The 27,900-nt window shown below is 44.1% G+C and overlaps 2 protein-coding genes across 11 annotated transcripts in view; one reads left to right on the top strand and one right to left on the bottom strand.

The window, feature by feature from the left end:
- Positions 1–8,309, bottom strand: part of ITSN1 (intersectin 1) — a 110,989-nt gene extending 102,680 nt beyond the window's left edge. For 3 of the 7 annotated variants that reach the window (XM_083884041.1, XM_083884043.1, XM_083884044.1), the window contains exon 1: positions 8,232–8,309. The gene's annotated coding sequence lies outside the window, so the exon portion shown is untranslated. Of the gene's footprint in view, positions 1–7,888; positions 7,907–8,231 lie in introns of those variants that run through there. The other 4 variants (XM_083884046.1, XM_083884045.1, XM_083884047.1 and 1 more) reach the window with 3 other exon arrangements.
- Positions 8,310–8,585: 276 nt separating this feature from the next.
- On the top strand, positions 8,586–26,824 carry CRYZL1 (crystallin zeta like 1). Of its 4 annotated transcripts, none has more exons than XM_083855319.1 (13): positions 8,586–8,716; positions 9,296–9,377; positions 10,020–10,091; positions 11,149–11,226; positions 11,616–11,688; positions 12,060–12,104; positions 13,880–13,948; positions 15,071–15,204; positions 17,227–17,338; positions 20,552–20,575; positions 21,479–21,577; positions 23,222–23,343; positions 23,564–23,930. In XM_083855319.1, exons 3-13 carry the CDS (start codon positions 10,026–10,028, stop codon positions 23,765–23,767), a joined length of 1,026 nt encoding a protein of 341 aa, XP_083711445.1. In that variant the 5' UTR covers positions 8,586–8,716; positions 9,296–9,377; positions 10,020–10,025; the 3' UTR covers positions 23,768–23,930. The 4 variants fall into 4 exon arrangements, with proteins under 4 accessions (XP_083711445.1, XP_083711447.1, XP_083711446.1 ...); XM_083855321.1 differs by lacking the exon at positions 8,586–8,716 and adding an exon at positions 8,949–9,048; XM_083855320.1 differs by lacking the exon at positions 8,586–8,716 and adding an exon at positions 8,964–9,090.
- The last annotated feature ends 1,076 nt before the right edge of the window (positions 26,825–27,900 follow it).

Raw genomic sequence — 27,900 nt, 5'->3', positions numbered from 1 at the left:
ACCCTCTGGGGGAAGAGCCTTGCCCTAAAATCCCCCCTCAATCCCTCCTGGAACAGCTCCAGCCTCTCCCTGGGTGCTGCCCCTGCTCACCAGAGAGAAAAAAAGCAATGGGCACCACATGTTCATGGAGAGCTTGGGAGACAGAAGAAACACTCAAGGGTTTGGTTTTAAGTTCTAAAACTCTTGGGATTAAATATCCCCAGCAGTTAATAAAGTGATTTTTTTGAGCCATACAATAGCATTTGTCAGCAGCTCAGAGTAACACTGAGAGCACTTGACTCTAAAGGATGCAGCTCTTTCCCTCCTCACAAAGCAAAATTGTTCTGCTTGCATCATCCACAGACAGCACGAGTTGGAAGCAATGCCCTCAGATTTAAATGCTGAGTTGAAAGAGCAGCACCAAACAATCCATGCCAGACAATCCTGCCAGGCTGCAGCTGGAGAACTTCCTATTCCTGTGTCACCAGAGCTCTGGGATTTATGGGTCATCCTTCACTTCTGACTCTGCAAAAAACCATGACTAAACAACCTAAAAAAAGCCTGGAGCTGGTGAAGTGAAAACGCTGCACAAGCTTCAGCTCCATGGAGGTTACTCTGATAACAGCTGTGATAAGGAAGCACGTTCTGAGCGTGGATAACACAGCAGCTTCCTGGCAGCAGCCTGGGGTCAGAGATCAGGAAACAGCAAACGGGAGGATCCATCTGGTTCAGCCCCACACCAATCCAGGATCTTCACAAGCCCAACATCCCCTTTTGTCCCACCAAAACCATCCAAAGGGCTCTGGGAATTTCCAATCCTGAGACAGACTCCTTGATCCCAAGGAAGGCAGAGATTCCTGAGCACAGCACCTAAAAAATAAACTGCATTTGGCTTCTTCCTCTGGCCATCTCATCTTTATTTGACAACATTTCCTTGAAGCAACCTCACTTCCCAGCAGCAAATAGCCACAAAAACTACATTTCTTAAAATCTTAGATTTTTTTAAAATCCATGCATTATGTTAAACAGCAGGTTGCTGTTTGTTCTTTAATGAGCAGGTTATATTAGTGTGGTTTGATGTAGAATGAGAGCAGAACATGCAGGAGTTTCCAAGGTGGAAAATGGCTGTTTGCAAACTTTGTCCTTAAATGCTACAAAAATCCACAATGAATTTAATACAGCTGATCTTATGTGAAAACATATTTTAGCACTTTTATGCCTTGAACTCTTACTCTGAATAGAAATTTTACAAACCAGATTTTTTTAAAAAAAATTATAAAAGACAACAATAAGGAGCAGTTGGAAAAGAATAGGGGGAAACCTTGTTACATGTCTGCTTTTAAATTTAATATTTCCCTGAACACCTACAGTAACTTCATGCCACGCTACTTTATTCCACAAAAAAAAAACCCTGTCCTCTTTTTTTTTTGATGCTTATCCTGTTGTTTGCAGTTCAAGCCCACACTGAAGAATAGAGGTGTTAACAAGGAAGAAAATTATTAAACTATTTCACATCTCTCTACACCCAGTTCCTGTTACAAAGTTTTTCCTGGCTGGGATTGGCTCTTAAATCACCAACAGAACAAAACCCCTGAAAATAAAGATACAAAGGGTGAGAGGGAGAGAACACCTGCCAGCCTTCAGATAATGCTGAAAATCAAGAGATCATTAAAATGAAGAAATATAGATGCAGGACAAAAGGAAAGGGAAGAAAAAAAAAAAATAAGGTAAGAATAGGGATTGCTGGGAGAGCAACCACAGGCACAGGCAGCAGAGATCTGCCTCTAAAAAATCAAATTACACCCAATGTCCATGCAAAACAAAGGCCAGGGCTGAGTATCACAGGAGCCTGTCTGTCTGAGAGCTCCAGAGCACTGAGTTCATCCAGCTGGGGCTCACTTGGGACTCAAAGGAAAATGTCAGGATTTCTGCTCAAGAAATTCAGTGATTACATCATCCCGTTTGGTACATGACCAGATTGCTGGTATTTTATTACAAAACACAGCTCTCCAGTTGTCAGCTTTTATGATTTCTCTGGAAGAATTAACTGTACTTCTCCAAAATATCCTGAAGATTTATGAAGTTATTAGAAGTTGCACTGGGTAACTGAGCTCCTGGCTGCACCTCCTCACCAAAAACATGAAATCTGTCCAAACCTGAAGGCCATGTGCAAAATTTACTTAAAAAAACATTAAGTATTGAACTTTGCAGTTCACAGGCCAGCCCATAACCTGCTGCCTGGGAATCTGAAATTGTAACGTAGTAAAAAATGAAAAAAGATATTTTTACAGTTAGAATAAGAGGCTTTATCACCATAAGGACACGATGATTAACACAGTTCTGTGTTTAATTTGTGATTAACACAAAATTGGTTTGACTGAATCTTCAGTTTTCAGATACAAATAGTAAGTCTCCTTCCAACACAGGAGCAGAGGTGTTAAATTGCCCCACAATATAAAGATTGCCACGGAGAGAGCCCTCCCAAACTCAGGCTGACCTTTGGAAGCTGAACGTGCAGCTGCCTTTCCCCAGGCTCAGCTGAGCTCAGGCTGCACAGGCACAGCTGAATTCCCTGCCCAGCAGCCAAGGCTGGAGCTCCACAGTTCAGCTGGGAGGGCAAGGAACAAACAGTCCGTGTGTGTTTGGCAGGAGGAGCCCAAGCTGAAAACAAGAGAGGCCTCTTCTCCTTCCCCCCGGGGTGGGAGGGGGCTCTGCTGCAATCAACACCAGAAATCATTGAAATATTTCAACATTTCCCTCATAAGCTGCTTCAGGGGGCTCAGAGAGACCTAAAGGTGCTGAGAGAAAACACTCAGAGTTCTTCTTTCCCCAAAGCAGCTCTGCCATGGGTGTCAGCAGGATCCCAGAGAGAGGCTGGAAATCCTGGACAACCACCCCCAGCAGGTGTGATTCCAACACAGGATGGGCTGGGAGGGACCTCAGAGCCCACCCAGTGTCAGCCCTGCCATGGCAGGGACACCTCCCACTGTCCCCAATGTCCAGCCTGGCCTTGGGCACTGCCAGGGATCCAGGGGCAGCCACAGCAAATCTGGGAATTCCAGCCCAGCCCCTCCCAGGGCACAATTCCTTCCCAAGATCCCATTTAAACTTGTCATTTTTTCACTTTGAGGCCATTCCCTGTGTCCTGTCCCTGCAGCCCTTGGGAATTGTCTCTCTCCAGGTTTCCTGGGGCTCCTTCAGGCCCTGCAAGGCCACCCTGAGCTCAGCCCAAAGCTTCTCCTGTCCAGGCTGAACAATCCCAGCTGTGCCAGCCTTTCCTCCCAGCAGAGCTGCTCCATCCCTCTAAAACGTTAAATATTTTAGTTTTAAAATCTGTTGTGGGTTGTACTTGGGTCAAGCAAAGAGTTCCATTTTTCACTTTGGCACCTTAAAAATCGAGAGATTAAATCGCCCCACAGGTCTGGTTAAAACAAAATATCATTGAATCATAAGAAATGACAGAATCATGGAATGGGTTGTGTTGGAAAGGACCTCAAAGTCCATCCAGGGTCACCTCCCACTGTCCCCAATGTCCAGCCTGGCCTTGGGCACTGCCAGGGATCCAGGGGCAGCCACAGCTGCTCAGGAATTCCATCCCAGCCTCTGCCCACCCTGCCAGGGAACAATTCCTTGGATTATTTCCCAGGAATATTTAAAAGCAGTAAATATTGACAGCTCTGTATGGAAGTGCAGATACCCATATGCTCCAGAGGAGGTTTGTTCTGAGTCATGCAGGGTGAATGGTGCCAACCCTCCTTCAGGAATCACAGGTTCAAATCCAGGTGTTCTGTGGATTTTGAAAGTGTGTTAATAATGGTTTCCTACAAACTGAATTCCTGTGAACCTGTACCTTGAGATGATGCAAAGCTAAACCTCTGCCCAGGCATTTCCAGCCCATCAATCATGCCCAGGGCTGGATCCTCCAAAGGTATTGAGGGAGAGAATCCCCATGGAAGTCTGAAGGATCAAAACGTGAAGGAAAAACCTGAATGAATCTTCAGTGGAATTATTTTAATAGTGTCATCAGGGTTTGCTAATCTACATGATTAGTAGCAGTAGATTTATCTGTAATATGGAATATACCATCAGGCCCTTGATTTTCCAGGACTGCCATCCGACAACACCAACACTAATTAGTTAAATTACCTTAAAAACAACACATGAAAAAGTAAAACACAATATCCAACACATGTAAGTTTGACACGAGAAAACCAAAACATGGATGTAATATGTCAGTTAAGTTTTCTGTAATATGGAATATACCATCAAGCCCTTGATTTTCCAGGACTGCCATCCCACAACACCAACACTAATTAGTTAAATTACCTTAAAAACAACACGTGAAAAATTAAAACACAATATCCAACACATGAAAAACTAAAACACAATATCCAACACATGTAAGTTTGACAAGAGAAAACCAAACCATGGATGTACTATGTCAGTTAAGTTTTCTGTGTTTTGACTGATTGCAATGAAGGGGATGCTGCAAAAATGCACTTTTTGCATCAAAAATAGAACAACTTTTCTTCCTGGGAATGCCCAAGGATACCTCTCTCTTCACTCCTTCCCACTCAAGATTATTTAATTTCTATTAAATAGAAATTTCCTATTCTGGTCCAGAAGCTGATCCTCTGGAGGGGACAGACAATACCCTGTTTGCATAGGAGAGATTAGTTTCTAATTACTATCAGTAATTAGTGCTCTCCTGCAGCTAAAGCTGGAATTTCTCTGTCAGGAACCCGACTACCTCCAGCCCTGCCACACACAGAGCTCCAGAGAGAGATTTATTCCACACAGGAGGATCCACAGACACCTCCACTGGTGCCTTCCCAATATATATATTATTTATATTATATTTATATAATATTATATTATATATATAATATCTATAATATAATAGATATTATAGATATAATATATAATAATTAATATATTAATGATGTATAATTATATATAATAATATATAATAATTATATATAATAATAGATATAATTATAGATATAATTATATATATTTATTATTTATATTATATTTATATTATATATCTATAATATGATATAATAGATATATAATATATATTATATTATATTTACACTATATTTACACTATATTTACACTATATTTACACTATATTTACACTATATTTGTTGTATGAAGGTCTGGAAAATATTGTTATAAATCCTTCCACATCTTCAATTAAAATCCCAACACGTGCCTATAGTGACAATGCCAGCCAAAAAATAACCAGTATATTCTTTTTAAACTATTCAAAGAGCACTTTTTAAAGGGGGTAACTCTTTGTGCCACAGATCCCACAGAGGTTTTAGAGGTTTCCTGTGCACAAGTCATTCATCAGCACACCCCAGCCTGGGTCTCGTTTCTGATTGTCCACCACCCCCCCCCAATTTCATGCTTGGCAAGTAAAAACAAAACCGAGTTGCTGTGGAAGGGGCATCCCAAGTTCAGAGCTGTGTCCAACACAACAGCAGTGAGCTCTCAAAGCTCCCAGCACACAACAGAGCTGAGGCAGCCCTGGGTGAGTTCATAGTAAAAAAAAAAAAGAGAGAAAAACCCCCAACATTTCCTGAGTTCCAACTCTGAGCCATTCTCAGCTGAAATGTGCCCCTCAAATCAATCTGCTGATGGTTCTTTCTGCTCTGGAAGTGCACACAGCACAGGGAAATGTTTATCCTGGTAATTCCAGAGCATAAAATTCCACAATGGGCTGGGAGAGACATTAAATCCCATCCAGTGTCACCCCTGCCATGGCAGGGACACCTCCCACTGTCCCCAGTGTCCAACCTGGCCTTGGGCACTGCCAGGGATCCAGGGGCAGCCACAGCAAATCTGGGAATTCCATCCCAGGGCCTGCCCACCCTGCCAGGGAAGGGTTTCCTACAGAAAACTTCCACCCCACTCATCTCCCCATTGCTTGTATTTTCCTTAACTTCTTTTTCTTTATTCTTCCATTCCTTTTTTCCCTGGTGTTATCCCACTAAAAACTAAAATTACAATCCCTGATTACAGCATAAAAGGCTGCCCAATGTCATGATTTAGAAATATTTCACTGCTGGATTCACATTTTTTCCTGAACCCAAATCTATCCTAATTGCACGATTAGAGGCATTAAGGAAAGGCCACCAAAGAGCAGCCAGAGACAGAACACGGCTCTGACACCCCAATTCTCACTTCATCCAAGAACCAGGACATAAAGGAAAATTATCAGGCAAACACAGCTACCCTGCAAAGGGTTTTATGTGGAATGACAGGCAGTGGGATATCAGAGGAGCTGAAAGAATGGAGCGTGCTGTGTGAAGCAGCAAGTGCAGGGCGCAGCCCACTCAGCTCCGGGGAAGCCTCAGACAGTGGGGAAACTGTTGGGAAACCGCTCCGTCTGCTGGAAACATGACCCCTCCTGTCAGGCGGCCAAAATCAGGGCGGGCACAGCGGGCCGGGATTTACAGCCACGGCCGGGCACACCGAGCTCAGGAGGGAACTGAAAATGAGGCTTTTTCTCTGTTTGGGATGCAGGAGGACACCTGCTCAGCGTCCACAGTCCTGCAGCCGGGAATGGGGGAGACTTCTCCTCCCACACCTCACTCCGGGAGTAGGAAACAGGGTCTTAACAGGGAGGAGAATTTGGTATCTATTTACTGGTATAAATTATACAGGATGATGGAATATCTTCAGCTGGGAGGGACCCACAGGCTCATTGATCCAGCTCCTCTCCCTGCCCAGACTCACAACAATCCCCCCTGGACATCCCTGGGAGAATTTTCTAAATTCTCCTGGAGCTCTGGGGCTGTGCCCATTCCCTGGGGAGCCTGGGCAGTGCCTGAACCCTCTGGGGGAAGAGCCTTGCCCTAAAATCCCCCCTCAATCCCTCCTGGAACAGCTCCAGCCTCTCCCTGGCTCCCATCAGGTCCCAGGAGCAGTTCCATGTTGGATCAGCCTGTTGGACATTTGGGGAATTCACCTTCCCAAGGAGGTGGGAGCAGCAGAGTTGCAAACACAGCAGGGAATTCCCTTATCCTGTGCTCTCCCTGTGTGCTCACACATCCCAAACTAGGGGAATTTTTGATATTTTTTTTTTGACAATCACCAGAAGTTTTGCTGGATGTTAACGTGTTATTTTTCCACCCATTCCCTGGGGAGCCTGGGCAGTGCCTGAACCCTCTGGGGGCAGAGCCTTGCCCTAAAATCCCCCCTCAATCCCTCCTGGAACAGCTCCAGCCTCTCCTCGGGCCCTAAGGGAGTTTTCTGTGTGAGAACATCACCAGGTTATATCCAGCAAAGAAAGTTACAGGTGACTACAACAAAAGGTAAAAGACAGAAGGGAAGACCGTGTGGAGTAAAACTCTCCAGAGCCACCAACACCCAAAATACAGCGAGGCTTTTTCATTTAAGGAGATGCACCCATTCGGAGCTTGACTCCAATACATATTCAGTTAATATCCACAGCTATTGCCTTAAATATGGATTGCTATATGAGCTCTAAACAAAAAAGCACTTTGGAACTGGGCAGTGGGAAGAGGGAGAGGAGGGACAGAGTGTTTCTTGTTTTAACGAGGGCCACACTATCCCCCCTGCAATGCCGGCTGGTTTACTAACAGGAATTACTAATAATCCTCTCGGATGAGCCATGGGAGTGTTTTCCCTCCATGCGGCAGAGAAAGGCAGAATCCGAAAAAAACATTGATTTTTACAACCAAACCCTATATTTCACCCCAAATAAAGCAGCAGCCGAACCAGAACAAAAGGGAACAACACCATCCACAACCTTGTCTGCTCATTCGAGTCAGAGTCATAGACAGGGACACAACCCGAGGGACACAACCCTACCCACGGCCCGGCTCCTTTTTCCCGACAATTCCCTCGTTCCCCGGTGCCCTTTGCCGTCCCTTACGGCTCGGCACTCCCGAGGGATGGCGTTCCCAAGGCACGGCTCTCTCTCCTCCATTCCCTCGCTCAGGGCGCAGCGGGCAGAGGCAGCGGGACCAAGGTGATTCCTCCAGCCGAAGAATCCGGTGCCGCCACAGGAGCAGGACAAGGCAGGCGGCCCCAGCAAAGGGGAGCAGCATCACTCAGGGCCAGCCCCGGCTATCGGAGGAGGAGGAGGAGGACTGGGGCCCCGGCACCGCGACACGCCCGGGCACCGTGAGGGGCTGAGGCGGCGCTGCCCCCCCGCCCCGCCGGCCTGGGCTGAACCGCCGCTCGCAGCCCGCGCCCCCCACCCCGCCGGGCCGTACCTCATGTCTGTGCGGGCCCTACTCACAGCCCCGGCCGCGGGCAGGGGACCGAGGGGCCGGAGGGGCCGGAGCGGCGCCCGCAGCCGCCTCCGCCGGACGCGCCATCGCCGCCCTCGCCCCGTCTGAGGGGAGGGGGGAGGAGCCCCTCGCGGCCGCCGTACTGACGCGCGGCCGAGGTTCCCGCCTGACGGGCAGGGCGCGCTACCAATCAAAGCCCGGTAAAGCCACAGAGCCCCGCCCCCTCCGGCCAATCAGAGCTCTGATAGCCCCGCTCTGACGCTCGGCTTCCACCCGCCCCCCGCGTGACCAGCAGGGTGATCGACCAATCAGAGGCCGGGACAGAGGCAGGACCCGCCTACCCGACCAATCACGGTTCTGCCAGGCTGAGGGGGATCAGCGCTCGGGCAGCGGTGAAGAGCGGCCGCCGTCCCTCCTCGCCACCCGCGGGAGGGGCCTGTATTGTGCATACGATATTAACCCATGAGGTAATTGCACGCGCCGTCTCCTCCCTCTCCCCGGCGATGGCCCAGAGGTCGCGCCGGGCGCCGTAGCCTCCCTCCTCCTCTCATTAAATGAGTAACATCCGCGGCGGCCAATCACACCTCGGCTTTCACGATGAATGGCGGGCACCACGACCAATCGCGAGCGCTTCTTTTGCTGCCGGAGGCTGTGGTTGGTTAAAGGACGGGGAGGGCGGTGCCCGAGGGCGAGGCGGAAGTGAGGGAGTGTCATGGCAACCGCGGGCGCGTCGCGGCGCTCGGGAATCCCGCGGAGCCGCTGAGGCCCTGAGGGCGGCCGGGAGCTGTGGAGTCTCTCGGTGCCGGCCGGGATCCCTCGGAGCCCCTGAGGGAGGCTCTCGGTGCGGGGCAGGTTCCCTCGGAGCCCCTGAAGGGCTCCCCGGGGGTCGCGGGGCGGGCACGGGCCTGATATGCGGGGAGGGTCTCGGGGTGGTCCCTCAGGGGTTAGAGCTGCAATAGTGATCGCGTGGTTTCCTGTCTCTCTACTCCCCGATTTCCTTTTTCCTTGTTCGCTCAATTTCATTTTCTTTCTTTCTTTTCTAAAAGGTTCCTGTTCGTCGAGGACGACACGAGCCGAGTCGGGCGAACAGAGCAGAAACCCGAGTGGTGATTTTTGGTGAAATCAAGCGTAAGTTTCACTGTGTTCCTGCACAGAAATTCCCTCTGTTCCCTTTGCAGCGCCCCTGTCTGAATTGTGTGGCTGCGTGGGACACACAGACCCTGTGTCCTTCAGTGCCTTTTCTGCTGTAGCTGCATCAGGGATTCTCCAGGAGAGCTGCAGAGGGACTGGGGACAAGGGATGGAGGGACAGGACACAGGGAATGGCTTCAGAGTAGGATTTGATGGGATCTTGGGCAGGAATTGTTCCCTGGCAGGGTGGGCAGGCCCTGGAATAGAATTCCCAGATTTGCTGTGGCTGCCCCTGGATCCCTGGCAGTGCCCAAGGCCAGGTTGGACATTGGGGACAGTTGGAGGTGTCCCTGCCATGGCAGGGCTGGCCTTGGGTGGATTTTAATGTCTCTGACAACCCAAACCATCCTGGGATTCTGTGCTCCTCAATCCTGTGGATTTTCTCTGTTATGGACAACTAAACCTGTTGATCTGGGTTAGAGCTTCTGTATCACAAAGACTCAAATTGCCTGCAAGCAATGGCTGTGTTTCTTATAGAGTAGTTTAATTTAATTTAATTTAATTTAATTTAGCAGGGTTTTAAAGCCTTGTTTGCCCACAGACACTGCAGATGTCACAGTTTGGTCACTCTGTTTTCCAGGTCACCATGAAGGCCCTGTATGCTCAGCAGAATTCTCCTGGAGAGGAAATGACATTTGTGTTCCAGGAAAGAGTGAGTTCTGTCCCTCGGGCAGAGGGAGAGGAGCCTTTGGCTGAGTGCCACGGGGAAACTGAGGCACAGAAATCTTGTGCAGCCTTGGGGAAGGACTGTTGGGATCTTTGCACACACAGGCAGGGGAGGGAAGGCAGGAAAGGTGTATTTTGTCACCAGGCAGCCACTGCTGGGTGTCCCTGCAGTTTTGGCATCCAAACTTTCCAAACAAGCTTTGCAGGCATGAAATAATGAACCCTGGGTCCACATTTCCTGGCTGGATTTTCTAATCCCTGAAAAAGCAGAAATAGAGCTTGAGGAATTGATCAGGTTTGGGGTAAGAACACCAGTTCTTATGGGGGTTGTTTCTTTGACATCATTTGGACTTGATTTTGGGCTTGAATATTGACCCCAGTGGGTTTGTCAGGATTTGTGCATCACATGAAGTTAAAAAAAATCCTCAACAGAAAAATAATGTCAGTGTCTGATGAGGTTTAGTGAGATCTAGAGGTCAGTTTGCAATAATAATATCATCATATAGTGACATAATAATAATGATTATTATAATGGTAAGTAAGATCTGGTGACCAGTTCGCAATAATAATAGAATAATAGAATAATAGAATGATAAATAATGTAGTAATATAATATTAAATAATGTAATAATATAACATTAAATAATATAATAATATAACATTAAATAATATAATAATATAACTATATAATACTAAATAATATAATCTTATAATTTTATAATTATATTATTAATTTATAATATAATTAATCGTGTTATTAATTAATTAATAATTTTATTATTTTATAATTTAATTTTATAATTAATATTATTATTGATGTGATTATAATTATATAATGATGATGCTATTGCTAATAACAATAATAGTAATAATGTACATGTACATATTATTATTATTATTGGTGTTGTAAACCCCTTTTCATTGAAAAACCTGCCTGCTCTCCCTACAAAACAATCTCAGAAGTGGAGAATTTCTTTCAGGAGCTGCAGGAACCCCTTTGGGCACATCCATTGTCTAACAGAGTAACTCTAAATCTGTCCTAGGAGAACCTTCCTGCCACCAGAGACCACGAAGTGAAGGTGCAGGTCAGAGCCTGTGCTCTCAGCTGGGTGGACACAAAGGTATTTTCTTGGTGCTGTGTAAAGCTGGGGGTGTCTGTGGTTTCCATGGCTGGGGCTGCTCTGGGCTTCTTGCACAGCTCTGAATAAAAAATTATCTGCAGTTTGGTTCTTAATTTATGGGGAGAAATTAGTTGTCAGCTGTGAAATCTCTTGCAGTAAATCTCTTTTATCTCCATGTACACTCTAAGTCATGGGTTGGCTTGGCTGGTAATAACTCCCTGCTTTTATTTTTTAATGTTTCTAAATTTAAATACAGATTTCAGTGCTGTGGTTTAATATTGACTGAGGAATGTGTGCACTTTTATCCTTTGATAATGGCCCAGGACTGTAAGATGATAATGAGTATGTAAATATAGAGCAAGGATGTTGAAAGCATTGTTTTCCTTTAGCTCCTGTCAGAAATTAAACTGAAGAAGGAACTTGTGCCTGTTGGGAGAGAAATTTCAGGAGTTGTGCTGGAAGGTGAGTGAGTGTCAGTGCCCAGGGAGGGGAGGGAACAGGGATTCCAGTCAGAACAGAGAATTTTGGAGCAGGAGCTCTTTGTTTCCTCCCCCAGTGCTGTTCTCACTCCCCTGGAGTGTCCAGCCTGGCTCCCAGACACCACCTGTGTGTCCCTGCATGGAATTCCCTGTGGCTGAGCTGCTGAAATTCAGGGAATTCAACATTTGGGCTTGGCATGTGTGTCATCAATAGAATTATGTTTTTTCACTAGAAATGTGTATCTTTAGTTTTGTGAGCTAGTGATAAGCAATGCTTCCAAATGCACATCCCATTCCAACTATAAATATTTATCTTCTTCCTTTCTTTCCTCCTTTGCCCCTCTCCACGGTGAGTTGGAAGCAAGGTGACCTTTTTCCAGCCAGATGATGAAGTGGTGGGTAAGTTAAAGTCTGTTTGCCTCAACTGACACCATCAGTCATCTTTTTATAATGCATGACTGAGGTTAGAATCATTGGTAAAGCTGAATTGACCGTGTATTTTCAAAACTATCCTGCTGTCAAATGCATAAACTTATAAATGGGGATTCTGTTCTAAGAATGTTCCTTTAGGATTTGAAATATGATGTTGTATTACCCACCAAACTGTGAATGGTGCCTTAGGAGAGAGGAGTTATTTCTGTCCCCTGTGTTTAGATTTTGTTTGCTGAGTCAAAAGATTAGAGGATGACTGAAGTTCTGAAAGCAGGACAGAGTGGAGGGTGATGTGGGGAAAATGTGTTTGGATATTGTGATCCTTCTTTTATTATTCCCTCATTGCACAAGGGCTGCTCTAGGGCAGCTCCTGGAGACTGAGGATTGCCTGGATAAACCCTGGACACAGCTCCAGGTGTGCACAAGCACATTTTTAATGGGAATTGGGAAAGACTGGCCACAGCAGCCACGTTTGCAAGGCAAAGCCCTTTGGTCTAAATGGAGTGTGAGATTTGTGGGGGAGAGGGAAGAAAAGAATGGTTTTCCCTGGGATGGAGGGGACATTAATTCAGGAGATGGAGCAGGTGCCAGAACCTTCTGTTCAGGAGAGTTCTGTGGCCAGTGAAGGTAAAAAGTTGATTTATAACCAGAAGGGAGGGGTTTTTTCTGCCTATTCTGCTTTTGCTTTCTCTGCCTTCCCTGGGTAGTTTGGTTTTCTTTCACTTCCTTTTTCCTATTCCTGCTTTTTATCACTTCCACATTCCTGTGTGTTCTTCCTGTGTCTTTGTTGTTGCCTTTGCAAATCACACATTCAGGAATGAGGAGAGGAGAGGAGAGGAGAGGAGAGGAGAGGAGAGGAGAGGAGAGGAGAGGAGAGGAGAGGAGAGGAGAGGAGAGGAGAGGAGAGGAGAGGAGAGGAGAGGAGAGGAGAGGAGAGGAGAGGAGAGGAGAGGAGAGGAGAGGAGAGGAGAGGAGAGGAGAGGAGAGGAGAGGAGAGGAGAGGAGAGGAGAGGAGAGGAGAGGAGAGGAGAGGAGAGGAGAGGAGAGGAGAGGAGAGGAGAGGAGAGGAGAGGAACTGTGGGGTGGTGCCTCAGATCCCTCCTCTGTGATCCACGGCCTGGAGTGGCCCAGGAACACTCAGAGTGTGGAATGAGTTCAGACATCACCAGATGTTGGAGCTCTGATCAGTGAGAATCCCAGACTCTCTGTGCTGCCAGGCTCTGACCCCCAGCAAACCCTGCACTGACCTGAGGCCCTGGAAAAGGCTCCCAAAATTGAGTGACAGCCCTGGGATTGTGCCTGTGGAGTTGGGATAGAAGTGTGTGATATCACAGGGGGCAAAACTCAGAGCTGAAGGGTTTAGAATACAGGAATAGAGATCTAAAGCAGGATGGAGGATTTAGGGCAGGGCCTGAGTCCTTCTTTTTCACCTTCTCCTCCTTCATGGTCTGGGGGGTGTTTTGTGATTGGATAGAAAAGTCCCCATTGCGGGCCAGGGGGGGTTGGTTATTGGGGTAAAAGTCACAATAATTTAGGTGTCATTTCTTAATTGGACAATTAGTGCTTAAAAAACCATGGAAAGAGATAGAGCTGGGACCTGGCCAAGGTCTCTGACCTGTCCTAAACCTGCCAAGAGGGGACTGAACCCAGACCAAGTGGGCCCAGGGAATTCCTTGGGAGGATGCTTTGGTTGGAATGGTGCCTTGTGTGGAAATCAAGGTCTGTGTTCCTTATTTTTTCAGGAATTTTGCCCCTGGATTCCGAGGAGTCTGGTGTCTGTGAAGTTATCCTGGTTCATGAGCATTATTTGGGTTTGTAGATTATACATTTTGCTAATAATTATTTTTCCTCTAACTGTAGAGTTTGTTTTATCTTTTCTAAAAGGGAGCCCATTACCTTGGAGCTCTGGACACACTCCTTCCGTTCCAATATTCCAAAATTCCAGCTGCCCCAACAAGTCACAGAAGTTTGAACACTCAGTTCTCTCAAGGACTTTTTCTTTGCTGTCACCATTTCACAGTTCATGATGGCCTAAACCACACAAGCTGACCCTGATTTTTTTCCTTTTCTTTTTTTTTCTTCTAAATTCCCTTTTTTTTTATTTCTAAAAGGTTCCTGTTCATTGTTATACATCCTGCTTCATTGTTATACTTTTTCCTAACCTGTCAAAAATTTAATGAGTAGAAATTTGCTTTTTTTTCTTGCCTTTGACTCAGTCCATTAATATCACTGGGGATCAGACTAACAGGGTGAAACAAGCAGACTGGAATTGGAGAAAGGATTTTTCAGGGATGAGGGTCAGAAAGCCTAGTATTGAAATTTAGTTTTCAATTATTGTGAGCTTCCAGTTAGATTGCTTTAATGAGTAGGATATTAAATGTGGGAGCCCCTGTCCTTCTTCCAACAGTTTGTTACCTTGAGCAAGTTATTATTTTGCTCAAAATTTGCCCTTCCCAAAGAAACTGTGGCTGTCCCTGGATCCCTGGCAGTGCCTAAGGTTGAACACTGGGGCTTGGAGCAGCCTGGGACAGTGGGAGGTGTCCCTATCATGGCAAAGGGTGGCCCTGGATGGGATTTAAGGTCCCTCCCAACCCAAACCATCCTGAGATTCTAAAAATCCAAATTTGGCTTGTGCTGTTTCTGTGACTGCCCATGAATTCCAGCTGTGTAGTTATGAGGTGGCTCCCTTAAACTTGGTTATTGAATTGAATCCCTAATTTAATTGTGTAAAAGATGGCAAAATATCTTTTCCATGGTTTCTTGATGTGAGAGGGAACCAGGAGTCAGCGGTGTTGACCTGGTGCAGCCTTCCTGACTCACCATGACAGGTTTTGCTATATAAACCCCAGGGATTTTCTTGGTGTTTTTACCACCTCTTTTGTGTGTTTGTTGGTGTGTTTGTTGGTGTGTTTATTTGTGTTTGTCCCCCTCAGTTCACAAGCCAGAGAAGGTGTGTTGGGCAGAGGCTGCAGGGACAGTCCGGGATGGGCTCCGCGCGTACACGGCCCTGCACTACCTGTCCCAGGTGTGCCCTGGCAGCAGTGTCCTGGTCCTGGATGGAGCAAGTGTGGGTAACAGCTCCCCTCTGCACAATCTCCCTTAGCAAATCATGCTTTAGGTTTTCTCTTTGCTGTATTTGATGTGTCTGTGGTGCCCAGGGGGGCAGCTCTGAGCTCGCAGTCAGTGTCACTCAGCTCTGCACACAGCAGGGACACAAAACAAATCCTTTTCCTGCTGCACACCAAGGACAACTGGGACAAGTGTTCAGGCCCAAAAGCACAACCAAGGCTGGGCTGAGGAGAGAAAACAAGAAGGATGGGACTGCACCACCTGGGGCTGGGATTGGACAATTCAACCCCAAGGTGCAAATGGACCAAAACTTAGAAAAGTGTGAGACCTCCTGACCAGGTGTCCATTGTGTGTCCATTTTTTGTCCATTTTGTGACCATTTTGGGTCCATTTTGGGTCCACCTTGGGTGTAGCCCTGGCCAGGCTCTTGTCCTGCCCAAGGTGTGTCTTTAAAGGCCTTTTAATAAATCTCTACTTTATTCTCCAGCTCTGTCCAGTCTCTGTTCCAGCTCAGCCTTCCCAAGGCATCAGTGGGAGAGGACTAAAAAATAATGCATTTTCCTGCAGTTATCACTGAGTCCTCAGGGATAACTGTGTCACTGTAGGACCCCAGAACACCCTCCCTCTCTCTGCCCCCCCACACTCCAGGCAGGACAATATTCCTGACCAGGATCTCATGTGGGAAATCCCTTCCTGCAAACACATGAAATGAAGGGCACAGGCAGCACTCCCTTTGAGCCCAGTTGTGAGAAATGCAGGGGCTGTGTCTGATGCACATTGGGGTTGAATTGTCCAATCCCAGCCCCAGGTGGTGCAGTCCCATCCTTCTTGTTTTCTCTCCTCAGCCCAGCCTTGGTTGTGCTTTTGGGCCTGAACACTTGTCCCAGTTGTCCTTGGTGTGCAGCAGGAAAAGGATTTGTTTTGTGTCCCTGCTGTGTGCAGAGCTGAGTGACACTGACTGGGAGCTCAGAGCTGCACCCCTGGCCACCACAGACACATCAAATACAGCAAAAATAAAACTTAAGGCATCACCACCTCTTCTTCTTTCTACCTTTTCTTGGATATAAATAATTTGATTTGCATCCCTGCAGTTCTTAGTGCTAATGAAGATGTGGGGCTCCCTAAGCCAAGGTTTTGTAAAGTAAAAATGGCTGAGGCTTTTTCCTTGGAGTTTTTTTCCCTTTTCAAATTCCAACTGCAGTGAAGGTGTCTGTGGTAATTGTGGTGGTTTTATGTTTGTTGAATTTTGTTTACTAACAGGGAGATAGGATTTTTGGGAGAAAAAGGTGAAATAGGTTTAATTTAAAAGTGAACAGATAGATTTTATTAACATATACTAAGAAAAGAAAGAAAAGAGGAAAAAAGATGAGACATTAATTTTTTTTTACTTTTACAAACTTTACTTTTTATTTAATGCAGAGAGAAAATTATGATTTTCAGTTAGTTGTAATTATTTAAATATAATTTTGTATTACTTTGGGAGAGGAAGTTTTTAGAGTTTATGGAGATATAAAGAAAAGGTTTGGTGGTTTTTAATGTTATAAATTTGTAACTGCTTGGAATTTTGCAGATTTTGTGTCGTTTTATTTATATAATAGTTTTCTAAGTTGTTTATGGACCTCTGCATGTTTGGGGTATTATTTTAAGAATTTTTTTTTTTTTAGTATAAAACAAGGATGTTTTTTCTCCCAAAAATCTGTTGGTAAACAAAATTCAGCAAACATGAAACCACCACAGTAATTAAAGTGGAATCTGAGCTGTTTTGTTGAAGACAAGAACCAGTTACTGACCAAAAGTTCATTCAGAGTAATTGAAGAGTTGTTTTGGCCTCACTTGGGACAGAAGCAGGTCTGTGAATATTCAATTCTTAGTTCAGATTTGTTTTATTGCAGAAGCAAGTTCATTTCTGGGTGCTCTCCTGAGTGGCCTTTGCAATATAATTGTTCTTAAACAGCATCAACTTGTTGGTGTAAAAGATGAATTAATGAATCAATCCATGACCCTGCTGTTCCCTCCTCAGCCCTTTGGGACCATTGCAATTCAGTTGGCTCAACACAGAGGGGCCAAAGTCATCTCCACTGCCCACAGCCTGGAGGACAAGCAGTACCTGGAGAGGCTCAGACCTGCTGGGGGTGAGTTTTAACCTGCACTGATAAAGTTTGGCCTACAGAATATCTCAAAATATTTTTTTTCTGTCGGGTATAGAGACTTACTTCGGTAAAAAATAAATACAAATTGATGAGTAGTCTAATTAAATGGTTTTCAGGTTAGTTCTGTACTCCACAGGTGTTTAATTTCTGGTTTAGGTGTCCTTAGTGGCATTTTTATTCCTCATTTCAGTTGTAGTGACTGGCAGTGCTGAGTGCTGCTTTTGGCCTCAGTGCTCAGGAAATCTTTCCATGGGATGAAGTGGGAAAGAAAGGAAGGAAAGGAAGGAAAGGAAGGAAAGGAAGGGAGGGAAGGGAGGGAGGGAAGGAAGGAAGGAAGGAAGGAAGGAAGGAAGGAAGGAAGGAAGGAAGGAAGGAAGGAAGGAAGGAAGGAAGGAAGGAAGGAAGGAAGGAAGGAAGGAAGGAAGGAAGGAAGGAAGGAAGGAAGGAAGGAAGGAAGGAAGGAAGGAGGGGAAGGAAAGGAAGGAAAGGAAGGATTGCTGAGTCACCACTAGCCCAGTGTGTGCCAGAGCTCACACCCCTGACAGGCAGCACTCAGCAGCCTCACATTATTCCAGATTATTCAGTGTTTGATCAAGCCTCAGGTACTGCCACAGCTGGAGCTGGACCTCCACAGGCTCTAAATTTTCCTGCTTTCTAAAGGAGCTTGGCCTCACACACAACACTTCCATTCTTCCCTGACTTCTTCTCTTTGATATTTCAAGTTTGGGTTTTTTTTTCCTCTGAATTTAACATGGTAAAATACTCTGTGTAGGAGCTGCTGGCATCTTTTCTCATCCAACTTCTGATGGTGTTTTGTGGAGGGAAGTGGAATATTCCTTTACTCAGACAGTTAAAATAAAGGATGGATTGTCAAGTCTGGCTGGAGTGCAGCAAAAGGTTAAAACTGGTGCCTGCCACTTCCTCCTGCAAATACCAATTGCTGCAGTGTAATCCCTGCTTTTATTTTTCAGAGTATGATTTTTGTTGGCATTCAGTGAAATTCCAGAGCAGCAGCTGTAAAATGCCTTTGGGGGAGCCACATCACCCAGGGCTGGGGGAGATCAGCACTGCAGCCCCTCCAGACTTCTCTAGAGCTTGATAATAACTTTTTTTTTTTTTTAATTTTACAAAAATGCCCTATTTTTTTTCTTAATTTCAGCAGCATTTTTACTGTCTCTGTGTTGATATATTTTATTGCACTAGTAGTAGTAGTGACAGACATCAGACCTGGAAGATTTTTGGGAATGCTGTTGCCATGCAGAGCCTTGTTGCACCAGCAAAAAGGAAACACTGAAGACCTAAAACTTCCTTTTCTAACATTTTATGGGTATATTTTGCTTAATCATATGAAAAACTCATCAGCTGGGAAAGGATTTGGCAATTTTATTCTCACAGTCCTGAGTTACTTTTTGCAGTAACATTTTTAAGTTCATTTTTAAGTACATTTTTAAGTTCTTTGAATGTTAATATCAAATAGATCCTAAGTAATCCAAACTCTGAGTGGCTTCTTGTGTCTGTGGGTGGAGAATTTTCAGTTTTGTGCTTGTTCAGTGGGTTTTTGGTTATTTTTTGGCAGTTTTCAGTGAGCAGCAGTTTGTGTTATCATTGTTGAGCATACCAAGCTGCTTCCTGGAATGGCTGAGAGGGAAAAATGATAACTGCAGTTTTATTTCAAATAAAGAAATAGAACCTGAGTGCTGCATTAAAGAGAGAAACAGTTGGAGTGCAAAAGCAAAAAGCTTTTAAAAGTGTCCAGGCTTTCTGATTTGTTTGTTAATTAATGTGATTCCAGTGCCTGAAGTAGAAGTTCCTGGTCATGTTTCAGGATTTGTGTTTAGACCAACAGAATGAGGCTTTTTTTTTTTTTTTTTTGTCTTCAGTAATCTGTGGAGTAAAAATTATAATGGAATGAAGGAGAGGATTTTAACAGATTTTGACATTTTGAAGCCTGTGTTTCAGGCTGGAGACAGAATATTCCATAAACAATGGGCTGAGTTTCTGTTGGAGAACACAAGGAAAAATATCAATACACTCACAAATATTTCCTCTGCTCCCAGGGGCATGTCCTGCTTTTCTTTTAGTTTGGTTTGGGAGATTTTATTCTGTGCTGAGCTCTTGGGGGATGTTCTGCTTAGAACCCCCCAGTGATGTCCTGGCTCTGCTGAGCACAGTCTAAACTCCCAGCACATCCCTGGGTTTAAATTCTGCAGCTGAACTTCCCAGGGGAGAGCAAACTCTGGGAACAGCCTGTGGAATCCCAGCAGTGGAGGAGGAGAAAAACTGAAGTTTTGCCACTCCAAAATGTTATTTTGGAACTTGTGCAAGTCACAGCAGAAGAAACTGAAGTAATTTACCAGTATTTTGTGAGAAATACATAAATGACAAAAGATTGTGGAAAATCATATTACAGTTTGTTGCTTGGCCTTTCCTGCAGTGGTGAGAATTTTTTTCCAGCATTTTTAAGGAAGGAAGTTGACCAGGATTTTGATAAGTACTGTTAGAACTATTGTACTGAGTTAAGGAATAAAACTGGACATTTTTGCTCTACAGAAGTAAGAAAATAGTCAAACTGGGGGAACTCTGGCCTTTTGTTTGTTTGTTTGTTTTTTGTTTTGTTTTGTTTTGTTTTTTGGTGGTGTGGTTTTTTTGGTGGGTTTTTTTGTGGGTTTTTTTGTGTGTGTTTTTTTGGTGTTTTTGTTTTGTTTTGTTTTGTTTTGTTTTTTTGTTGGTTTGGTTTGGGTTTTTTTGATTGCCAGGCTCTGGGTTTATGGATTATTTTCAAAAAGTGAAATTATTTGCAGAAATAATACCATGTCAAATTTCCCTGTAAGGAAAATCTTTTAACTTCTTGACTAAAGGAAACCAAGAATAACAGGCTATTAACGCTATTATGGGGGTTTATTTGTGTATGGAGAAGGTGGCTATGATTAATAATTAATTATTATCCCATCCTAGGTAAATTTTGACTGTGAAATCTCCAGTGAAATCATTTGACTTCGGTAAAAAAAAAAAAAAAAGAGGGAATGACTTAGGATTTGAATGCATCCTATGATTTGATTGAGGATTTGAAGGGACAAAAAGAACCAAACCCGAGGCATTTATTGATGGTTTGTTGTTATCCTTAATGACCAACTCCTTGTATTTTTTCTTCCCTCCCTCCTTCCCTCCCTCCCCACTGCTGGGATGACATTCCAGAAGGAGCCAGGCAGCCTTTGGTGGGTGAGTGCAGAGCTCAGGCCAGGAGCTTCTGGAAATTGTCCTCCAAATTTGTTTGATGTTCTTTCAGTTCTCATTTTCCTGTGAAGCCTTTGGTCTGTTTTGTTTAATTTGGTTTAGTTTCTAAATGTTTGTTCTACCTCATAATGATGAAACAAATCCTGTAGCTGCTCCTTCTCTGCCCCTGTGTTATTGTTTTAATATTAAAAATGGCTTTTACCTGAAGGAGGGCGGGGCTGGATGGGATCTTGGGCAGGAATTGTTCCCTGGCAGGGTGGGCAGGGCCTGGAATGGAATTCCCAGATTTGCTGTGGCTGCCCCTGGATCCCTGGCAGTGCCCAAGGCCAGCTTGGACATTTGGGGTTTGGAGCAGCCTGGGACAGTGGCAGGGAATGGGATGGGATGATCCTTAAGGTCCCTCCCAACCCCAATAATTCTGGGATTCTCTCATTCCTGATTCTGTGGTTCATGTTGATAACCAGCACATCATAGATACATGACAGGAAAATGTGTTGGTGGCTTTCAGTTCAGCAATATTTCAAGAGCAGATGTAAATCCTTTTATCTAAACATTTAATGAATGACCCAGAGGGTCAGGACTTGGACAAGAATAGCAAAGAATGAACTCAGAGAAGGATTTCTAATCTTAGAGTGCCACATTTTGTCCTTTTGGGCCAACAAGCTCATGAGCTAAACTTCTGCCTTCATACCTTTCGGTGTTGATTTTGCACTGTGATGAAAATGAAAGATGTCCCGGGGTTTTTTTGGGTGTAGCTGCAAACCCTTTTGTGGTACCTGCAGGGAGCAGAAGCTGCATGTGCTGCTCGATTTGATCTCTCAGTTTTGAGCACCTAAACTCCATTTTCCTGGCTCTGAAGTGGTTTTTGTTGGTGTCCTGCTCTGGCAGCTCGAGTGATCGACGTGTCCCATGGGAAGATTGATGTGGCTGAGAGCTGCCTGGAGGAGACGGGCGGGCTGGGCGTGGACATCGTCCTGGATGCCGGAGGTACCGGGGGAGCTCCTGCTTCCTTGGGAATTCTGTCTGCTTTGTTCCACAGAGCTGCTCTAGCACACAGGGCTGCAAGCAGCTCCTAAATGTGGCTGAAATGGAGGAGTTCCTGCTTCCTTGGGAATTCTCTATTCCACAGAGCTCCTCTAGCACACACTGCTGCAAGCAGCTCCTAAATGTGGCTGAAATGAATTTCCTGCTTCCTTGGGAATTCTCTATTCCACAGAGCTCCTCTAGCACACACTGCTGCAATCACCTCCTAAATGTGGCTGAAATGGAGGAGTTCCTGCTTCCTTGGGAATTCCATCTGCTTTACCCCACAGAGCTCTTCTAGCACACACTGCTGCAAGCAGCCCATAGTCAGCTCCTAAATGTGGCTGAAATGGAGTTCCTGCTTCCTTGGGAATTCTCTATTCCACAGAGCTCCTCTAGCACACAGGGCTGCAATCACCTCCTAAATGTGGCTGGAATGGAGGAGTTCCTGCTTCCTTGGGAATTCTCTATTCCACAGAGCTGCTCTAGCACACACTGCTGCAAGCAGCTTCTAAATGTGGCTGAAATGCAGTTCCTGCTTCCTTGGGAATTCCATCTGCTCTATTCCACAGAGCTCTTCTAGCACACAGGGCTGCAAGCAGCTTCTAAATATGGCTGAAATGTTTCCTGCTTCCTTGGGAATTCCATCTGCTTTACCCCACAGAGCTGCTCTAGCACACAGGGCTGCAAGCAGCTTTTAGTGTGCTGCTCAATGTGGCTGAAATATTCCTGTGTTTAACACTGAAAATTAAAAAATGGCTTTAAAAGGTAGAGCTGTGACGTGGTTGTTTATGCAGCCGTGTTTGAATACAGAAATTAACCCTAATTAACAGCACTGACAACCTCTATTGGAAACCAACTCTAATGGGTGAAAACTCTGAAGTTACTGTTCAGAGTAATATAAATAAAAATATATAAATAAATTGCTACATGTTATTATATACTATATATTATATGCATTTATTACTATTGTTGTATATTTTATATCTAACCTATTGCTGATATGTATTGCTATATAATGGTAGATAAATATATAGTAGAAAAATATATAATAGTACATAGATGTATAATTTACATATTTAAATTATATATTATATTATATTAACTATATTTTATAATAAAGTGTGGTATATATTGTATTTTATATATCATGCATTATATAAATGCATTATATAATATATATCCTATATATTATATATATTATACATTTTACATATATATACTGTGTTATATATAATATATATACTATTGTGTTATATACTATATAATACAGGCTGTATTATTATTATTTATTTCCCTACATATATATTTCCTTCCCTATATTAATAATATTATTTATTATATTACAGTCTATATTATTACTATATGGTATTATGAATATAGAAAAAATACAACTGAATAACTTCAAAGCTATTATAAAATACTATTCTGAATAAAATATATAAAAGTCTCAAAGTATAAATAAAATAATAAATTCAGAGTTTTCAACAATTTTTAGCTGAAACAACCAAAAAATTTAAGAGTTCCACTGAAATGTGTGGAAATAAATACATATTGAATTTCCCACGTTTTCTTCTGAGCTCAGAGGAATTTATTCTCCCTCCCCAGTGAGGTTATACAGTGCTGAAGATGAACCAGCTTCCAAATCCCAGCTGCTGCCTCACAAGCACGACATCATCACTCTGCTTGGGGTTGGGGGACACTGGATAACGACAGAAAAGGACCTGCAGGTAAAGATGCCTGTGACAAGGAGTTTGTCCCACAGAAAATAGAGATACAGACACATAAAACTCTTGTTTCAACCTGTCAGTGTTACAAGTTTCCTTCCTTTTCAGAGTGGGCAAGGGATGGTTTTTGTTTGGTTTAACCATCTCTATAAAATAACAATTTAACCTTTATTTTTGTATGGAAAAATGTAACTAAATGACATTTTTCTTCAATTTGCTTCAGCTGGATCCTCCAGACAGCCATTCCTTGTTCCTTAAGGGAGCCACAGTGTCATTCCTGAATGATGAGGTCTGGAACTTGTCCAATGTGCAGCAGGGGAAATATCTCGATATCCTTTGCTGGTCCTGTGGAGTTCTCACTGCTCAAAGCATAAAAATACAACTGAGAAATCCCACTGAGAGGTTCTCCTCTGCTCAGAGCTGCTGAAAGGTGGAGGTAAAATACTAGAGACACTCAGGTTTTAAGGTATTTTTTGCTTTCCTTTTAAATACATCATGGAATCCCAAACTCATTTGGTGGGAAGGACCTTAAAGCTCATCCCATCCCACTCCTGCCATGGCAGGGACAATTTCCACCATCCCAGGGTGCTCTAAGTAAGCCCCAATGTCCAACCTGGCCTTGAAAATGTCTCTACAAACTTCATTAAAAGTAGTGCTGCAACACACCCATTCTGGGAAAAAAAAGCAATATTTTTGTTCACTATTGAATCAATTAATTGAAGATTTGATTCTATATGGTTTTTATTATAATCAAGTGACATTTTGGATTTTTTTTTTTTTTTTGTTGTGCTTCTGGGCATTAGATGCATCACCTGTAAACTTAATGCACTCGTGTTCACTGCAAAAGTGGAAGTGTTTTGGCTTCCTAATTTTTCCTTTATTTGCAATGTACAGAAATATGATGTATATAAAATGTACTGATTTGTTTTATGGAGGAACAATGTGGTTTAGGAAAAGGCAAAGAAATGTCTCCTACATTTGGACTGATGCAGCTGGACTGAGCTCCCTGGGCAGGACATTTTCAGCCCTGGAAGGTTTGGGTGCTTTTGGCTTTAGGGACTTGTGTTATCTTGTGAAATTCTGGAGCATCTGGCTTTACTGTCATCTGAAGAAATCACAAATTGATCACTTTTTAAAAGAACTTGAGCTTGGAATATCAGCCTGATTGCCCTTGAAATGAAGGATGAACCTTATTGTTTGAGTTTCTTACAAAGAATGAATAAAAAAATAAAAATAAAATAAATAAAATTTAAAATAAAATAAAATAAAATACAAAGCCCCCTGTGTTGTGCTGTCTTGGGTGGTGGTCATTAACTCACTGACCCCACACATGGCAGTGTGCTCCAAAAATTTCCAGCCTCTGCTCTGCTCCCAACTTCATTGTGGCTTTTTACCAGGTGCCTGTATGAGCTACCTGGTCCCAAAATCTGTTCCCTTCATTCTGCACAAAAAATGCTATTGATTAATGATTGATTGATTGATTGATTGATTGATGTTGTACTAGTGCAGGCTGCACTTGTATTTCATATTGAAATACTGAATATTTTCATATGGAAGTAATTGAAATATTCCATATTTCACATCTGCATCCTGTGTCAGGAATGGAGGTTTCTGATATAGAAACAAGTGCAAAAATTTGATCTAAAGCCTGGGATTGCGGTTAATTTTCATTTTGCCTTGACCTTGCCGAGTTTGTATCAGTACAGTACACCAGCAAATATGACTGTAAAGAGATTTCTCTCCAGCTCTGTTGTTCCTTAACAGTCCTCTTGGATACCCATCCTGGAAGATATCATGGAGAAATTATCAAAGAGCATTTTCAGGTGAGAGATGTGGAGGTTTTTGTGGGTTTTTAAATTCAGCATTAGAAGTAGAAAGCTCTTGCCAGCACTAACACTCCTGAGCAGAGCTTCAGGAGATAGGAAGACTCCCATAATAAAGTGGGAATGGGAGATCCCTTCCCTTAAAGCAGGATAACTGTCCCCACCATCCCTTTTTTTTTCCTCCTGCAAGAAGGATCTCTTTTCATCCACTTGTGCCTCTTGTTTGCTTTGGGGTTTTTCCCTTTTTCTGTGCCCTGGAGCAAAGCCATAGATCTGTAACTTTGTTTGAGGAGGGGGTTGACACAGTGAAAGTCAAGTCTGTCCTGTCACATTTCTGTTGGTCTGTGAACTCACCAGCACTTTTTACTGTTTCATTTTAGGCCTCAGCTGGATGAACCCATCCCATTGTACGAAGCCAAAGTCTCTATGGAAATAGTTCAGAAGAATCAAGCAAGAAAGAGACAAGTCATCCAGTTCTGACACACAAAATCTGATTTCTCACCCTGGGGAAGAGAAAGAAATGTATTTGTGGAGTAAATCAGTGTACACTTGCAGGCAGTAAACTGAATTTAAACAGTCTTTGTACCTCAGCACAAATGGTCTCTGAAGTTTCCATGATTTCAGGGTTTTTTAATTCCCTTGAGCAGAAGGTTCCCATCAGCAGCTTCTAAAGAAGAAGCCTTGAAATAAAAAACTTGTCGACCCCAGCACAATTACAAATGTCAGAAACATCTACAGGCAAACTCAGTCACTGTTGGTTTTCAACCCTAAGAAATCAAAGAGGGAAAAAAAGATGGTTTTATTAGTCTTTTTGTCTCCAATCCCTGCCAGTAGGTACCTTTATAGTTACCTTTTGCTTTTGACTGCACTGAGACCTAATGCTACACTTTGAGGTCTTAACCCACATTTAAAATTGTTATTCATTTGAAGGACAGGCAAAACTATAGAGGTTGGCAAAAGTGCCAGATAGGAAGGACATGGTACTGACAGCTGAAGTTTCCCCCAGCTGTTTCCCTTCATTTCAGCACTAAGGCAGTAAACCTGGTGAATCCAGAGTCCCCAACCTGGTGGAATTGTGTGAGTCACATATTTGAGGTGCTTTGTGAAGCTTCTTACCCTTTGATATCTCCCTATGCTGTGTACTTTCATTTCCCCTCTTTTAACCTCAGCAAATCCCAGATTTGTCTCTCCAGCATCATCCCTGAGTGTGGCCCAACTGAAAGTCAGCAGTGTGACAGGAACTGCATTTTGCTTTACTCAAAGCCTTATTACATATTCTGATTCGAGAGCAAAAGTACTTTTCCTCTTTCAGCCATTTGCTCATTTTCACTGTGGATCACTCAAACCATGGATATGAACACTTCAAAGCTGTGTCAGGAGTGGGGGAATTTGAGAGAAAACAGATTATCCAGAACCACACTTGATCTGGGTCTTCTCACTGCCGGGGCTTGCAGCAGGTTGTGGATCAATGCTGCACGGCGAGCCTGTGAAATCAGGAGGACTCTGCTTTGACTCCTTGGTGCTGCCGTGCAGCCTGGCAAAGGAGAGGTGCTTTTGTGCCCGTCTGAGGCGTGTGAGTCCTGTGGGAGTTCCAGAGCGCTCTGAAGCCTTGGACCAGCTGCTGGGGTTTGCCCTGATGTTCCTCAGTTTTGCTTCAATGTTTGCAAGATACAGCAGATCGCTGGAAACAAATGTAAAAGTTCAAAAAGGCAAGAACAAGGAGTGACAAACCCGTTGAAGTTTTTTCTAGCATAGGGTTTTCTTTTAATAAGTCATTTGTCAGTACAGATATTGCTACTAACATCCTCTTTATGACTTTGATGCCATATAGATTTGTAATTAGACCTTTCTAGCACTTGTTATGTCTTTGAAGACCAGTGCACAAGAGGGGCGTATGTTGAGAAAGGGTTTTCGATCCCAAGTAGACAAAAAACTCGTAGTAAAAAACTCAAGTAGTAAAAAATTCGAGTAGGAAAAAACTCGTTTCTTTATCCCGTCTAGACAAAACCCTGTGGCTTCAGTGTCACATCTCACACAACTGGGCCCTGGGGCGATGGTGCCGCAGGCGAGCCCAGCCCTTGTGGCCGCTGTCCCGGTGCGGGATTTGGAAGGGCAGGGACACAATGTGGAGCGGCGCGTGTCTTTGTGCTCCGTGTTTGTGCTGCCAGAGTCGGTGCCTGGGGCAGTGCCCCGAGCCGGGGGCAGCAGCCGGGCCCGGCCTTGTGGAAGCGCACGAGGCTCTGGGGGTGCCGCTTGTGCGGCTTGTGCAGGTGCCTGTGGATGGCCCAGGCCTTGCGGGCTGTGATGGCTGGTATAAATAAAGGGGACTTTTGTAGGTGGAGTTATGAATTATTAATAAAATCGATATTCGGAGTTTGTTATGAATTATTAATAAAATCGATATAAGGAGTTGATATGAAATGTTAATTAATATAAAGGATTGTTGTGTGTAGGTAATGTCCTAAGTTATGAGGTGATAAGTTGTTAAGTTAAATGTACTGCCATGCGGGTGCGTCACCCCTGGGGTGGGTGGTGAGAATTCAGTGAGTTCAGTGCAGGGAACTTTCTAGAATGTTGCCTCATGAAGGGATGAGAGCGACCTGGACTGTGATTGGAGAAGGAGCCGACCAGTAAGATCAAAGTATTTCAGAATGATTGGTCAGGATTGCACCCCAGTATAGACCAACCAGCGGCCAGAAAAGCGACCAATCAGCGTAAGGATTGAAAAATGCACCAA

Source organism: Zosterops lateralis, assembly GCF_965231275.1.
Source record: "Zosterops lateralis genome assembly, chromosome: 2".
NCBI lineage: Eukaryota > Metazoa > Chordata > Aves > Passeriformes > Zosteropidae > Zosterops > Zosterops lateralis.
This window is presented reverse-complemented; position numbering and strand designations above follow the sequence as displayed.

Excerpts from the sequence above, each read along its gene's own strand:
- CRYZL1 (XM_083855322.1), top strand. The coding sequence starts at position 10,026 with ATGAAGGCCCTGTATGCTCAGCAGAATTCTCCTGGAGAGGAAATGACA. Across the intron at positions 11,227-11,615 it reads TCAGCTGGGTGGACACAAAG|CTCCTGTCAGAAATTAAACT; the intron begins GTATTTTCTTGG and ends GTTTTCCTTTAG. Across the intron at positions 13,949-15,070 it reads GGTTCATGAGCATTATTTGG|TTCACAAGCCAGAGAAGGTG; the intron begins GTTTGTAGATTA and ends TGTCCCCCTCAG.